We start from the raw sequence: 12,913 nt of genomic DNA, 5'->3' as shown, positions 1-12,913 counted from the left end.
GTGTAAAAATATGGTATCACGGGTCTCACTGAAACATTAATGAGCAGATTACGTAGCAGCAGATACATCAACAAATATAACAGCACGTACAGCACAAATGAGACAATCTCTTGGAATATTCATGGGGTTTTCGATGGATTTATTCTATCGAAAACCCACATTTTCGACCAATATTTCACCGGCAAGAATTTCTATTCGAAAAGCCGTCAAAAATAACATTTTCGACATAATTTTTCTTCTAGAATACCCCTCTGTTTTGTAGTTTATCTCATATTGCGGTGATGGTTTTAAAAAAACACATCACCATATGTATGCTATAGTGATGGTTTTGATTACATCTACATATGTAATGCTAAGGTAACGGTTTTGAAAAATAAATGTCATTGTATGTCATGTTATTGTGACGGTTTTGAAGAATAAATGTCACAGTACATCATGCAATATGTCATGCTGCGATCAGTGGCGAATCTAGAAATTTTTGTGATTGGGAGCACACTCAAGGGTGTAAAAAAATTCCAAACCGAACAACGCATCCTAACTTAGAGGGTTTCAGGTTATTCGTTGTTCGGCTTAAACCCACTCTACCTATTAAATATTAGCAAATGCATTATATATATATATATATATATATATATATACACACTGTACACACAAATTAAATAGTAAATTAACAACCCCACTCAAATCTTCTACCTACTCACTACTGTTTTGTCCTCAATCTTCTACCTGTTTGTCCTCCACTCCAATCTTCTACCTATTAAATATTAATAAATTAAGAAGCCTCAACAAAACCCAGTCCAATCTACCTGTTTGTTCTCCAATCTTCTACCTACTTCTTACACACTAACTTTACCCAAAAATTAAAAAGTCTCAACCGATTCATAAGACAAGCAGCAAGAAGCAGAAGCAAAATGAAGCAAAATGAAGCAAATGCAGAGCACTAGAGCAGTAACCGTAAGCAAAATGAAGCAGATGAAGCACAGAACAGTGGCAGATGAATCATGAAGCAGTAATGAACAGGAAGCAGTAACCAAGTACTAACCGTATGTAAGAACAAGCAGTAATCGTGCCCCTTCTTTTCTCCGACGATGCGGTTTTTGTTTTCTGGTTGATAGCCCGGAGAAGAGTGCCGGAGGAGGACGGTAAATCTTTAATCGCCGGCAAGGTGGGGGCCTCTTGAAAAATCTAATGGGGGGAAGTGAAAGTATGAAATGTAAAATCCCCATTTTTAACCTAGGTAATTTTTTTTTGAGTTTTTGACTGGGCCCTCTCCCCCCCCCCCCCCCCTTTTACACACGGGATCCGCCACTGGCTGCGATGACGGTTTTGAAACAAAATGTCACCTTACCTCATGCTATGTGATGGTTTTGAAATATAAACTTCATCATACGTCATGCTACTGGGACGGGTTTGCAAAACAAATATCATTATACGTCATGCTATGATGACAGTTTAAAAAATAAATGTGATTGTACTTCATGATACGGTGATTGTTTAGAATCTACGGTGATGCTTTAGAAAAATGAACTTAATCATATGTCATGATACAATGACGGTTTAGAAAAATATGCGTTACCGTACTTCAGGATAAGATGACGGTCTCGAAAAATAAATGTCATCGTACATCATGGCACGGTGATGGATTAAAATAAATGTCATTGTACATCTTTCTACTGTGGCGGTTCTGAAGAATAAACGTCACTGTACGTCATGCTATTTTGACGGTTTTGAAAAATAAACGTCACTGTGCGTCATGCTACGGTAACGGTTTAAAAAGTAGATGTCACCATACGTCATGCTATGATGACATTTAAAATAAATAAATACATCATATGTCATGGTATGTTGATGGTTTGAAAAAAATGAACATCAACATATGTCTAGCTACAGGACATTTTTGAAGAATAAACGATACCGTATGCTATGGTATGGTGACGATTTTAAATAATAAATGTAATCGTATGTCATGCTTCATTGACGGTTTTAAACAATAAAGGTCACTGTATCATGCTACATGGTGACGATTTTAATAATAAATGGCATTGCATGTCATGCTTCATTGACTGTTTTGAAAAACAAATGTTATCGTATGTCAAGCTACGGTGACGGTTTTGATAAGTAATCCAACCCGCAGGATTTCGTTTCCCCTCGTTGACGTATGTCATTATATAGTGACGGTTTTGATAAATTTATGTCATTGTATGTCATTATACAATGTCGGTTTTGAGAAGTTATATCACCGTATGTCATGTAGTAAAGGTGGGCGCAGACCGGGCTAAAAAAGCCTCGTTGGTCAAAGTCTTTGTAACACCGGTCGAAGCCTCGTGTTGGCATCTCCCTTTGGAAATCTTTTTCTAAACAAACCGATCTTTCAACCTTCTATTTTTGGTACATATTCTTAAAGTATATGCTCCCTCCGTTCTAAATTAAGTGTCCAAACAACTACTTTCAGAATAGATAACTAAAGTTACAAATATACCCTTAATTAATGTACAAATATTAAAGGGTTAGAGAATAGGAGTCAAAGAGAACAACAACCAAATAAGAGAATAAAAAAGCAGTCGAATTACATATACACGATCTTAAATTCTTTATTGTTACTGTGATTTCTCACAAGACCCAATTCCCCTCAATTCAACATGACCCTCGTCTAATTTTCAAAGGTTTGTTCACAGTTTCAAATCTTTTTCTCTGTAAAATCACCGTGCACCAAACGTTTAAATCTCTAAACGAAGAACCCACACATAATCTTTCATCCTTTTTAACTATATATAAACCTACTTTCATGAATTTAGCATGAATTGTTGAAAAAAATAATCCAATAAGATAGATGAAAACAAAATAAAGATTTAATATTTATAAAGACTCTAATTATTTAACGGACAAAAATTAAGCCTTTTAGAATTCAGAACCACCAACACTTCAACAAAGTGTCAAAACACCAAGAAGTTTCTCCACTCTAGACAGCCACTAGTCCTGTTCAGCTTTCTGTTTCAGCACTCGGGTCATAGTATTTTCCTTTGATTTCTTTCCACTTCTTATGCTTTCTTTCTAACTCTTTCAGACTGTGTCTTTGCTTGAACGAAATAAAATGGACAGTGGCGAATGCTTTTGCCAACTGATCTAAATTAATGAATGCTTAAGTTTTAGACATACAACACAAAACTATGCACGCTACACTCCCAAAAAAGATGTCATTTTAGTTTTTAAACATAAAAGGCAAAATAAACATGCTACTTTTAAAATGGAAGAAGATGTGAAGTCCTCAGTTACATCTTTCACCATCTATCACTGTTCCTCGATTGTGTGCCGCCCCACCGTTGCAACGCTTGTTTACTTCCAGAACCAGAGTCTGTCCTCACAGACCAGAACTGATCATTCGGGTTGTTGGCCATAATTGCGGGATATGTGGTTGATTGTGTAAACACCCTTCGGCTTTGCCCCAAACCACTGTCGCTAGACGTCTGTTGACCGTTGCTATTTCCACATGAACCTCTTCCATTAGTATCCCAAAAAGAAGGGACACTGGTTTGCTCATTTAGTACTGTCGTTCCTGTGGCATTGTAACCCCTACCTCTTTGGCTCCAGCCACTTCCACAACCTTTCACCATAACTCCAGGACATGACAAGCTTCTAAAACCAACACTGTGGTTTCTTTTAACTTCTTGAACATGATTATATGATCTGCAAACCAAAATTTTGCGAACATGTTAGCTCCAGCCGGAGGCACTGTAGTGAAAAAATCAGTTAAAAGTTGGTTAAACGAACCTGGTGACTTGCCAGCTGCCATGGTGCGGCTTGAAAGCATGCCACAAGGGCCTCTCCTCAATGTCTGATTCACTCACAAACTGTTTGATCAAAATTTTAAAGAGTTTCATCGATTACTTGAAAATTAAACGCTTAAACAAAAATGCAACTGCAATGCATCTACTTCATGCACTTGAACAAGATCCAAAAATGATGGATCTTTCATGAGATGATGAAAAACCAAGCCAATGTTAATGACATTGTTACTCGAGATGCCACTACAACAAAAACGAGTTTATAACATGCCACGAATATCTATGTGTCCTAATTTATTGATTTATAGGACTTAAGTATATAAGATCAAAAATATATGTGTTATAATAACTTTATGTGATGCTTTTAGGCGCCTTAAATAACTTTTTAGGACACTTTTGAAATAAAATGTTGTATTAACTTTTCCGCAAACACCATTTAAGAAAGGAAGGGAATCAATGGATAAAGAAAGCCAAGATCGTATACCGTTTCTGGGATGGTTACCCCTTCAAGCATGCGTGGTATATAGAGACAGCTGGTGTTCGGTGGATGATAATCTACACATCTGCAGTGTAGGAATATACATAAAAAGACCGAATAGACTAGATTGATCTAGTAATGCAACCGGCAAATTAAGAGCTAAAGCAACGGCTTACAAAACATCAAGATCGTTTGCAAGCCCATTGGAATCACTAACATTCTCGGACTCTTGCTCAAGATGGACAAAACCATTTATGTCTCCACTGAAAACCAAAACAAATTAGAGAAAATCATATACATCAGAGAACAAACAACCCAAAATTTCAATATTGGGCATCACTACCATAAGCCTGTATCAATCTTGATTGAGATATTTTGCTCGACAGAACCTTTGGCGTTGATAATTTGCTGCGCTAAATGTTCTGAACAATGTATGAACAACAGATCAAAGTTCTCTGCATTTCTCTTTGCTTCCTCCTCCTAAATGTAAATAAATAAACATGTTAACATAGCGGCATTCAGATCGAGTCTTGGTCAAATGGATATCTGTTTGAATTAATATCTTTTGGCCTTACGCTGAGTTCCTTCTCGATCTTCTTTGTCGCAGCAAGAAGGGGCTCCTCCTCAATAAAAGGAAGCTTGCAGACACCCTTTAGAAGGTGATGAAAACACCATAAGGTTATGTTAGGCAAAGAAAACACAGGTCTTAAAGGAAACACATAGATGCTTTTCTTCAACTTCAAAAAAAATCAGATGATGATTAGCCCCTAACCTCCCAAAAATAGGTTTTCCCATCTGTGTCGATCTCAAATTCTGAGTATAAGTGACAAAATATAAACCTTGTTAATTGTGTTTCTAAAGATATTAAACACAATGTATCTGTCAGATGAACAGGAATTACCAGTGGGATAGAAATCAAGAATGCTTGAATCCTCATCAGTCATGAGTGATTGATATGAAAGAGGAAGAGCATTTGCACTACATGAACAATTAAATTAGATATAACGAGTAAAAACATGAACCATTTATAAGAAGTTCGAGAACTAAATTACCTCATTGGCGGGAGGATTGCCATCAGCTGATCAAATGGTTTCAACGGCAATCCTTTTCGCAACACGGGTTTTGTATTTGAAAGACCTTCCAAATCAGAAGCAAATGGGCCATAATGGTATGGAAAAAACCTGGTGAGGGGAAGCATTTGTGCTCTCTACGGTTATTAAATAGTTGAAAGCAAAAGCGTATAAACTTTAACTCGATCAGATGTGTCGTACCATGTCCATGATGGAGCATCTGAGAAGTAATAGAGAAGAACCCAACACAGTCCTTCAGCATATTTTTCTACCTACAGAAAAAGAAAAAAATCTGCTTCACCAAACAAACAAAATGCATACTGCTAGTTTCGTTGTTAAATGTCTTACACGTGAAGAAAAAAATGCATCGCGTTCTATATACCTATTGTAACGCTTATTGATAGGAGGCTTTATCGTTTGGTCTTATAAATCTAAGTCTTGTTAAGTATGCTATTAGGATGCTTAGACATTTTAGGTGTCCTGTAAACCTAAATGCATGAACAATTAATTAATGTTGCGTTGCAGAAAACCGAATCATGTTGATAAATGAAGCAGTGGACATACTAAAATTTTCCTCATATTCTCCATATCTTGTTCGGTATCAGCAAAAAACTTGTATCTATAATACCGATTCTTCCATCCATGATCACCAAGCTTCACCTGAAGAAATTTAGTTGAAACTGTGATAAGTTCGTGGGAAATTAAGTCTGACGAGAATAATAATCTACGACTAGCAATTCATTTATTTTCAAACTAAAATCTGCAGAAAAGGCAAGCATGCTCGAGATATAGTACTGAAAAAGCATACATGAATCCCTGTCTTGGGAGAATTCTACTCCTCAATATTTATACAAGATTATAAGGAAACCGAATCTACAAATAAGGAACGATTACATAAATATATGCAACTTAGGAAACATAAATATATTATTAACATAATATATTACTATCAAGTACGAATATACCAAGTCTGTAACGCGACCATTCCTATATAAATATGATCTCTCACGAGCATAAGATTTCAATTCCCGCTTCAACATTTTGGTGTTCTCTACAATCTGAGCAAACAAGAAAAGAAAACATGTCATGTATCTTAAATATATGATTTGGAAAAAGAATAGCAAATATCGCCATAAAAGACAGGATAACCTGATAATGCTGCATATTATATACCACATTGTGGTCGGGTGGTCTCACGATGCATGACGAATTACCATCCGAGCCCACGGCCAAGTAGTTCTCTTCTCCATTACCTCTCTAGACGAAAGATTAGTTGATACCAAAAAGTAAAACGTTAGAATATGCTAATTAGATTATAAAAAAATGATGATGATTTTAAAACATGAATTAATAGAAGATCTAATTAGATTATAGAACATACAGCATCTTCTGAAATCATACGTCTTAGTTTCCTTTCATGAATTCTTGATCTTTTCTTGAAAATTTCATCTTCATATGTTCCAACCGCAAGGATGAACTTTTCCACCCTTTTTAGATTGATGTAACCTCCATTCCTATCATTAACCTGTTTCCAGTTTTTTTACATATTGATCAGGAAAACTGTAGAAACTAAATACTCAATGTCAAACATTACAACAAAATTGAGTTTTTAGGACCCAAATTTGTTGAAGTGTCCTAATAGACTGCCTTATGGGACCAAGTGTCCTATAAACATAGGAGTCCTATCAAAAGATGGGTTTATAACACTTTTAGATATAGGACATTTTATTTTTTGGCCCACTTAACGCTTTACACGCCCTAGAAGCCTGATGAAATTAAGTCTTTAAGTAAGCGTTCATTGTATAAATTTGTCATTTTTGAACTTCGATATATATAATACTAAGAGAATTGAAGAACTTGCAACACCAAAGGTGACTTGACTCACATGTGTTCACAGAAGAAAAAATTGAAATCTACTTATACCACACTAACCCTTTGCACATCAATGAGATAACCTCCGAGATTTTGGAACTCTTCCTTGTACACTTGAATCAACAGATCTATGGCACCCTGATCAAGAATCATGAAAACTTAATATTAGGAACTTGCTGCAATGATTCTGATTTACCATGAACATTAATCGCATCTTCGTAGTTTGTAATCAATACAGATTTCTCTGATGGTGTATAGTAGCTAAAATTAAAGAAAGCATCCAAACCTCGTAAATGTTCAAGGTCGGCATTTGAGGTAGAAAATCATTTCCAGCAAAAAAGCAGATGAAGATGAAATCATCAATCAATCGTTCGCTATCAGACTCGAAGTTCTCAGGCATATTCATCATTTTGAAATCAAGATTCAGATATTCTCTCAGTATCCAAACATGAAGAAACTGCATTAATGACAAACAATCAAATGGAAGCTACAAGAGAGCAAACTGCAAACATTTACATTCACCACCATACCTGGTAAGGCTTCTTCACCAAAGACTTCCTCTTATGAATTTCTTCAAGGTTGCTCATCTGTTCAACTGTGTCTTTCAGACCTTGGTGGTTCAGATCTTTAACAAGAACATTCTGACAACACAATAACTTAAATTTTATTTACAAATGATGCAAGAAATTACAAAAAAGAATGATCTTATAGGATTTTAAAGATGTAACCTCGTCTTGATGTCGAAGAATAGAGAAATGAACTTCGTGACTGGCAAGAGCCAGCATAATGAGGTCTGTATCCTGCAAATGATGCATATAGTCAGAAAGTTTCAGAAATATACTTCTCCGATAAATAAACCAATTTAAAAGATGATGAAAATTCGTGAAACATGATTCTACGCTTCGTAGAAAATATAAAACTGTAAAACATGAGTGAAGTATGAAGCCAGGATTATTTACCAAACCATACAATACGTGGCTCGTATCGGGGTTGTAACCTGGGCATGTACGTTGATGCCGTATGAATGACATGATTTTATGTTCTCCCTCACCAGGAACATTTGCATCAGAAAGAATTACCTATATATATATATATATATGTATATATAGATCAACATTAGGGAAAAATAAGAGCATGGCTTAACTAGCTTTTGTTAATGAAACCAACTAATTAATTTCTGAATTATGAAAATATAAGCATGAGTAACCTTTAACTGTTTCCATGTAGGATGGTTTGAGATACGCATACGAATGTAAGTTTGGAGTTGTTCAGATAACTCAGACATAAACTCAGTCCCCGGAGCAATTACATTCGAATCAGAAACTTCTGATTCCTCCATTGACAGGAGATCTCTACCTTGGAGATCATATTGTCTTCTCAATCTAGCTTCTTCCTTTCCCTATAGATACACATTAGACATCACATTAATTTCTACTTAAAATGAATACAGGCGGTGGCTTAATGCAGAAACAGCAATGAGCTGCAGGTGTTCAAGATCAGCGGTTAGATTTTGGTCATTTTCGTTATGGTATCAACCTGCCCATATATATATACACACACATACACACAAAAGTACTTGTAGAAGAAAAACATACAAGGATCTCACGGTCTTTGGCATTTCTGAATCGTCTGGTTCTTTGCTGATTCATTTTTGCTCTGGGCGCCACCCCATCTGCATGAGCACACGAAGTGACAAACTCAAATTTGAATGCAAATTTTTTCCCATTTTGGAAACTATATATAATAGTTTCGAATATATATATATATATACATCTGAAGTCGGAAATTGATTTTAACCGAACAAGATGACTTACCAATGGACATGAACAAAAGCTTTCTGGGTCTAACTATCAGCAAAATCCTGTCTATGCACTCAAATATGCTTTCAAATACCTTGTCATAAGTTTCTGGATATAACTGCATATCAACAAGAACAAACAAAGTTCCAGTTAAGTAGAAGAAATTGCAACTAAAAACGAAAACACAGTTTGCTAAGTTAAAGAAGAAAGATCAAAACAGGAGATGCCTCTTTAAGAAGAATATCATTGTCTTCAGGGTGGAAACATGGATGTATAATCTCATTCATATCCAAATACAGATTATCGAATTCACGGCCATTTGTGTTTGGAACGTCGTCTTCCTCCTCCACATTCACCACTATTTTCGGGTACTTTTCCAGCAGCCACCTGTAAAACCTTGGCACACCCATATTTTCTGAGAAGATGTCTAATTCTTGTATGTAAATTACATATGTGTCGGTCTGTTACATAAGCTGCAAATTAAACGACTCTTTGGAAGAAACAAAAACAATCATTAATGTGTCGATCTATCTACATCCACAAGAAACATGATTTTGCAACAAGTTTCCACAAATTTGCCCCTTAATTTATCTATATTATATTATAAAGTATTTGAGAAAAACTTTTAAAAACCATTTTTTATACATAAAGTATTGTATATTAATGTATATTATTTAAATTTTAAAATTACAAGTAAATTATGCATTGAGTACAACTTATTAAAACTCAATATTTGAATTCGTGTAACTACCTACGGATAAATATCTCATTTTAAAAAATAAAAAATCTAAAATATAATTAGAATAATTATCAAGTTTATAATCGAATGTTTAATTATTATCTTTAATAAAAATTATATTATTAAACCAAAAATAATTTCATTTGTTATTATACCTAAATTAAATTATAATAAAAAATTGAATTAAAGAAGTTACACCAAAAAAACGAAAACTATTAAATAGTTAATTTAATACTAATATCAATTTTTTTTTAAAATTACGCTATCTTCAAATTTATATTTCATTCAAAAAGAAAAACATTATCGCTTTCTCAAAACCATATAAAATTATATTACATTGATAGAGACAAATAATAAAAAATAAACATTAAAATGAAGATTTATCTCGCTGTACGTATTACGCGCGTACCCTTCTAGTAATTTATAATACATCCATTATTTTGCAAAATCTATACTACCTTAAATGCATAAAGTAACGTTTTATATATAAAGTCTTAAAAGTCCTAATTACAATTCATTTATGCATATGGTACAACTCAACAATGTTTCACCTTTTACAACTCATGTTTTTAAGTTTTATCTTTCCCATATTTAGTTTTGGTTTCCAATAGACATTAAAAATTTAAAGCATCTAACCCTTTTAAAAATCTTCTTTATGCATTGGGTACTATCTTTTTATACATAAAGTCTTAACTAACAATTTTTTATGCATTGAGAACTATCTTTTGATAAAATTTAAAAAACTCTTAATTATCTGAGCGTGATTAAAGGTTCAAGATTTCAAGCATGTTCCAGGTTGCAATCAATTCCAATTCTCCAGGTGGGCTATTACCAGACGTACTCCCTCTCCTCTCTCAGCTTACAAATCAATTCATCGGCTCCCTTCATCGCCTCTAGGTCTAGCAGTTTTAAGTTCCCAAAAGATGGGAAGGCAGTTCAAGGTTTCGAGGAGGCCATTTACACTCTCGAGAGGTCTATTACCTTGCTTTGCATATCTTGATTCTCAAAGTGGGAAATCGATTCAAGATTTAAGTCTCTTCATCTCTTGATTCTTCATATCAACTTCCACAATTGGTTTTGGTACAATATACATGAACAATTTCTATAGTTTTAAGTGATTTTAGGGTTCATCTTCTTGTTTTGCATCACTAGGTCTGCTTCTTGAACAATTTCTTGTGAAAGATCTTCAATGAATTGTAGGATTTAGTTTTCTATATTGTTTCTGTAGTTTTCTATATTGTTCTATATTCCATTTTTGAACTGGTAGATTCTTCATGAGTATGGACAATTAGGTGAATTGACAATGCTAAGTTATACTCAACAAATCTTGTCGGAGCTTTGCATATTTATATGCCAAGAATACTATCCATAAGCTTAACTGTTATCTTTCATATCGCTCATGTCTTCATATGTGAATAGTTCTTAACTGGCCAATTTATTTTAGGTATTTCAAAATTCGTTACATGGATATCAAAGGTGCAAACATCTTTGTCGAACCAAATGGAAGAATCAAAGTATGGCAAATTGACAAAGCATGTAAGTTTAGTGTTATATGTTAAAATGTGGTTAAATAATTGTACAATATATTTTTTAGATCTGCTCGCGTTTTTTCTCTCTAGCCGATTCTTTTCTTCCTTTTATATTTAATTGCTAAGATTAAAAGATAGGTTAGATTTTGTAATATTCTTTATCTTATAAATAAAACCATTTGTTTGTAAGTTTGTGCATGGTATCAGAGCTACACTTTCGTGTAGGATCTGTTGTTCTTGATCATTCTTTCATTTGATCTCTGCATATGCAAAGTTCTGTTCATCTTCTTGGCAGGTAAGTCCTCTCCTTGTTTTTTCTCGTTTCCAGTCTTTTGTCAATTCGCACGAGTAAGTGTGCAGTTGCGTGGATAGGGTTCCGAGGCTTTCCAATTCTCGATTTTATTCCATCCACCTCTTCTATACTTGTGGTTTTTGAAGAAAAAAAAAAGGGAGTTGTTTCGTTGAAAGGTTTTCCTTCTTTGGATCTACACTTTTATCTCAAAAATAGATCCGTTGTTTTTTTGTGATCTGTTGGTTTGTTTTTTTTTTTCAAGAAAAAGGTAGATATGTTTGTAGGTTCAAGTAAATGCTCAACTGTGTTGATAGGTTTGAGATCTCGAGATCTCGATTTACCATCCACATTGAAATACTTGTTTTGAATTTTTTTTAAGACCTGGTCCTTCCAAGATCTGTGTCTTTTGTTATTTTCTTTCAGCTCTGGTCCATCCGGATCTGTGTCCCGCTTTTGTTTACAGGTGATAAGCATCAATTTAGTTGATGTTTTACATCAGTTTTTAGTAGTTCTCGGTTATTTTAAATCCTCAAAAAGTCCAAATGTCAAGTATTTTTTTTTTTATAACTTATCTTGCTTAAAAATATGATAAGTAGAAAATAAGATCGTAAGTACAAACCCTAAATCAAACTGTGAGACGAGGGTGGCAGCAACATGACACCAAAGTTGGGGGATTTTGGACTTGAGCCGGAATCAAAGATACAAGGATTTATTTTACATACACGAACATACGTTAGGTCTGGGGAAGGGGGTTTCTCGGAGTTACAGTGAGGGACGAGGTTCATTGGAGCAATGGGGAGAGGGGTTCATTTGAGCAATGGAGGCAGGGGATTCATCGAAGGTTTTCAGAGATCGTAAATGAAAAACTTGGTATTTTATTTGAAAATTAAATAATGTTAAAATAAGGAAAATGCCAAAAGGGTAAAATGGTCTTAAATTTACTATGCAAGGTGGTAATTTTAGTGTCATCACTAGTCCAGGAACCAATTCCAAAACAGATTGCAAACCACAAGTCCTTTTCTCTAATAAATGATGTTTTGGGACCAAACTTGTAAAAAGTTAACATGCCAATAGGGACCAAAATTGTAATGTACTCAATAATTTAAATGAACTTTTGTCATCTTGCTAAAATCTATATATATATATATATATATATATACTAGTATGGAACCGCGCGTTGCGCGGTAGTATGAGTGATTTGATTAATGATCTGATAATTGTCTATATAAATATATATTAATTGTTAATAGAATCATCAACAAATCATATTCAAATAATTCGAAAAAGTTAAATAAAATATAGTTAGTGAAATTTTAATATAAACACACATATATATATTGAGAGAGAGATTT

At 34.3% G+C, this 12,913-nt stretch overlaps 1 protein-coding gene across 1 annotated transcript; it reads right to left on the bottom strand.

The window, feature by feature from the left end:
• Positions 1-3,278: 3,278 nt before the first annotated feature.
• On the bottom strand, positions 3,279-9,411 carry LOC112529067 (5'-3' exoribonuclease 3-like). The gene is made up of 23 exons (XM_025140141.1): positions 9,220-9,411; positions 9,017-9,119; positions 8,798-8,874; positions 8,410-8,601; positions 8,162-8,281; positions 7,931-8,002; positions 7,733-7,843; positions 7,489-7,659; positions 7,263-7,340; positions 6,712-6,855; positions 6,504-6,587; positions 6,296-6,388; positions 5,895-5,990; positions 5,532-5,602; positions 5,313-5,441; positions 5,162-5,238; positions 5,033-5,073; positions 4,836-4,910; positions 4,604-4,740; positions 4,437-4,523; positions 4,267-4,345; positions 3,769-3,848; positions 3,279-3,684 (listed from the first exon to the last, which is right to left on the bottom strand). Exons 1-23 carry the CDS (start codon positions 9,409-9,411, stop codon positions 3,279-3,281), a joined length of 2,715 nt encoding a protein of 904 aa, XP_024995909.1.
• Between the last annotated feature and the right edge of the window lie 3,502 nt (positions 9,412-12,913).

Source organism: Cynara cardunculus (assembly GCF_001531365.2).
Source record: "Cynara cardunculus var. scolymus isolate 2C chromosome LG 16, CcrdV1, whole genome shotgun sequence".
Lineage (NCBI taxonomy): Eukaryota > Viridiplantae > Streptophyta > Magnoliopsida > Asterales > Asteraceae > Cynara > Cynara cardunculus.
Note: the sequence above shows the minus strand (reverse complement) of the source record. Positions and strands in the feature narration are given on the sequence as shown.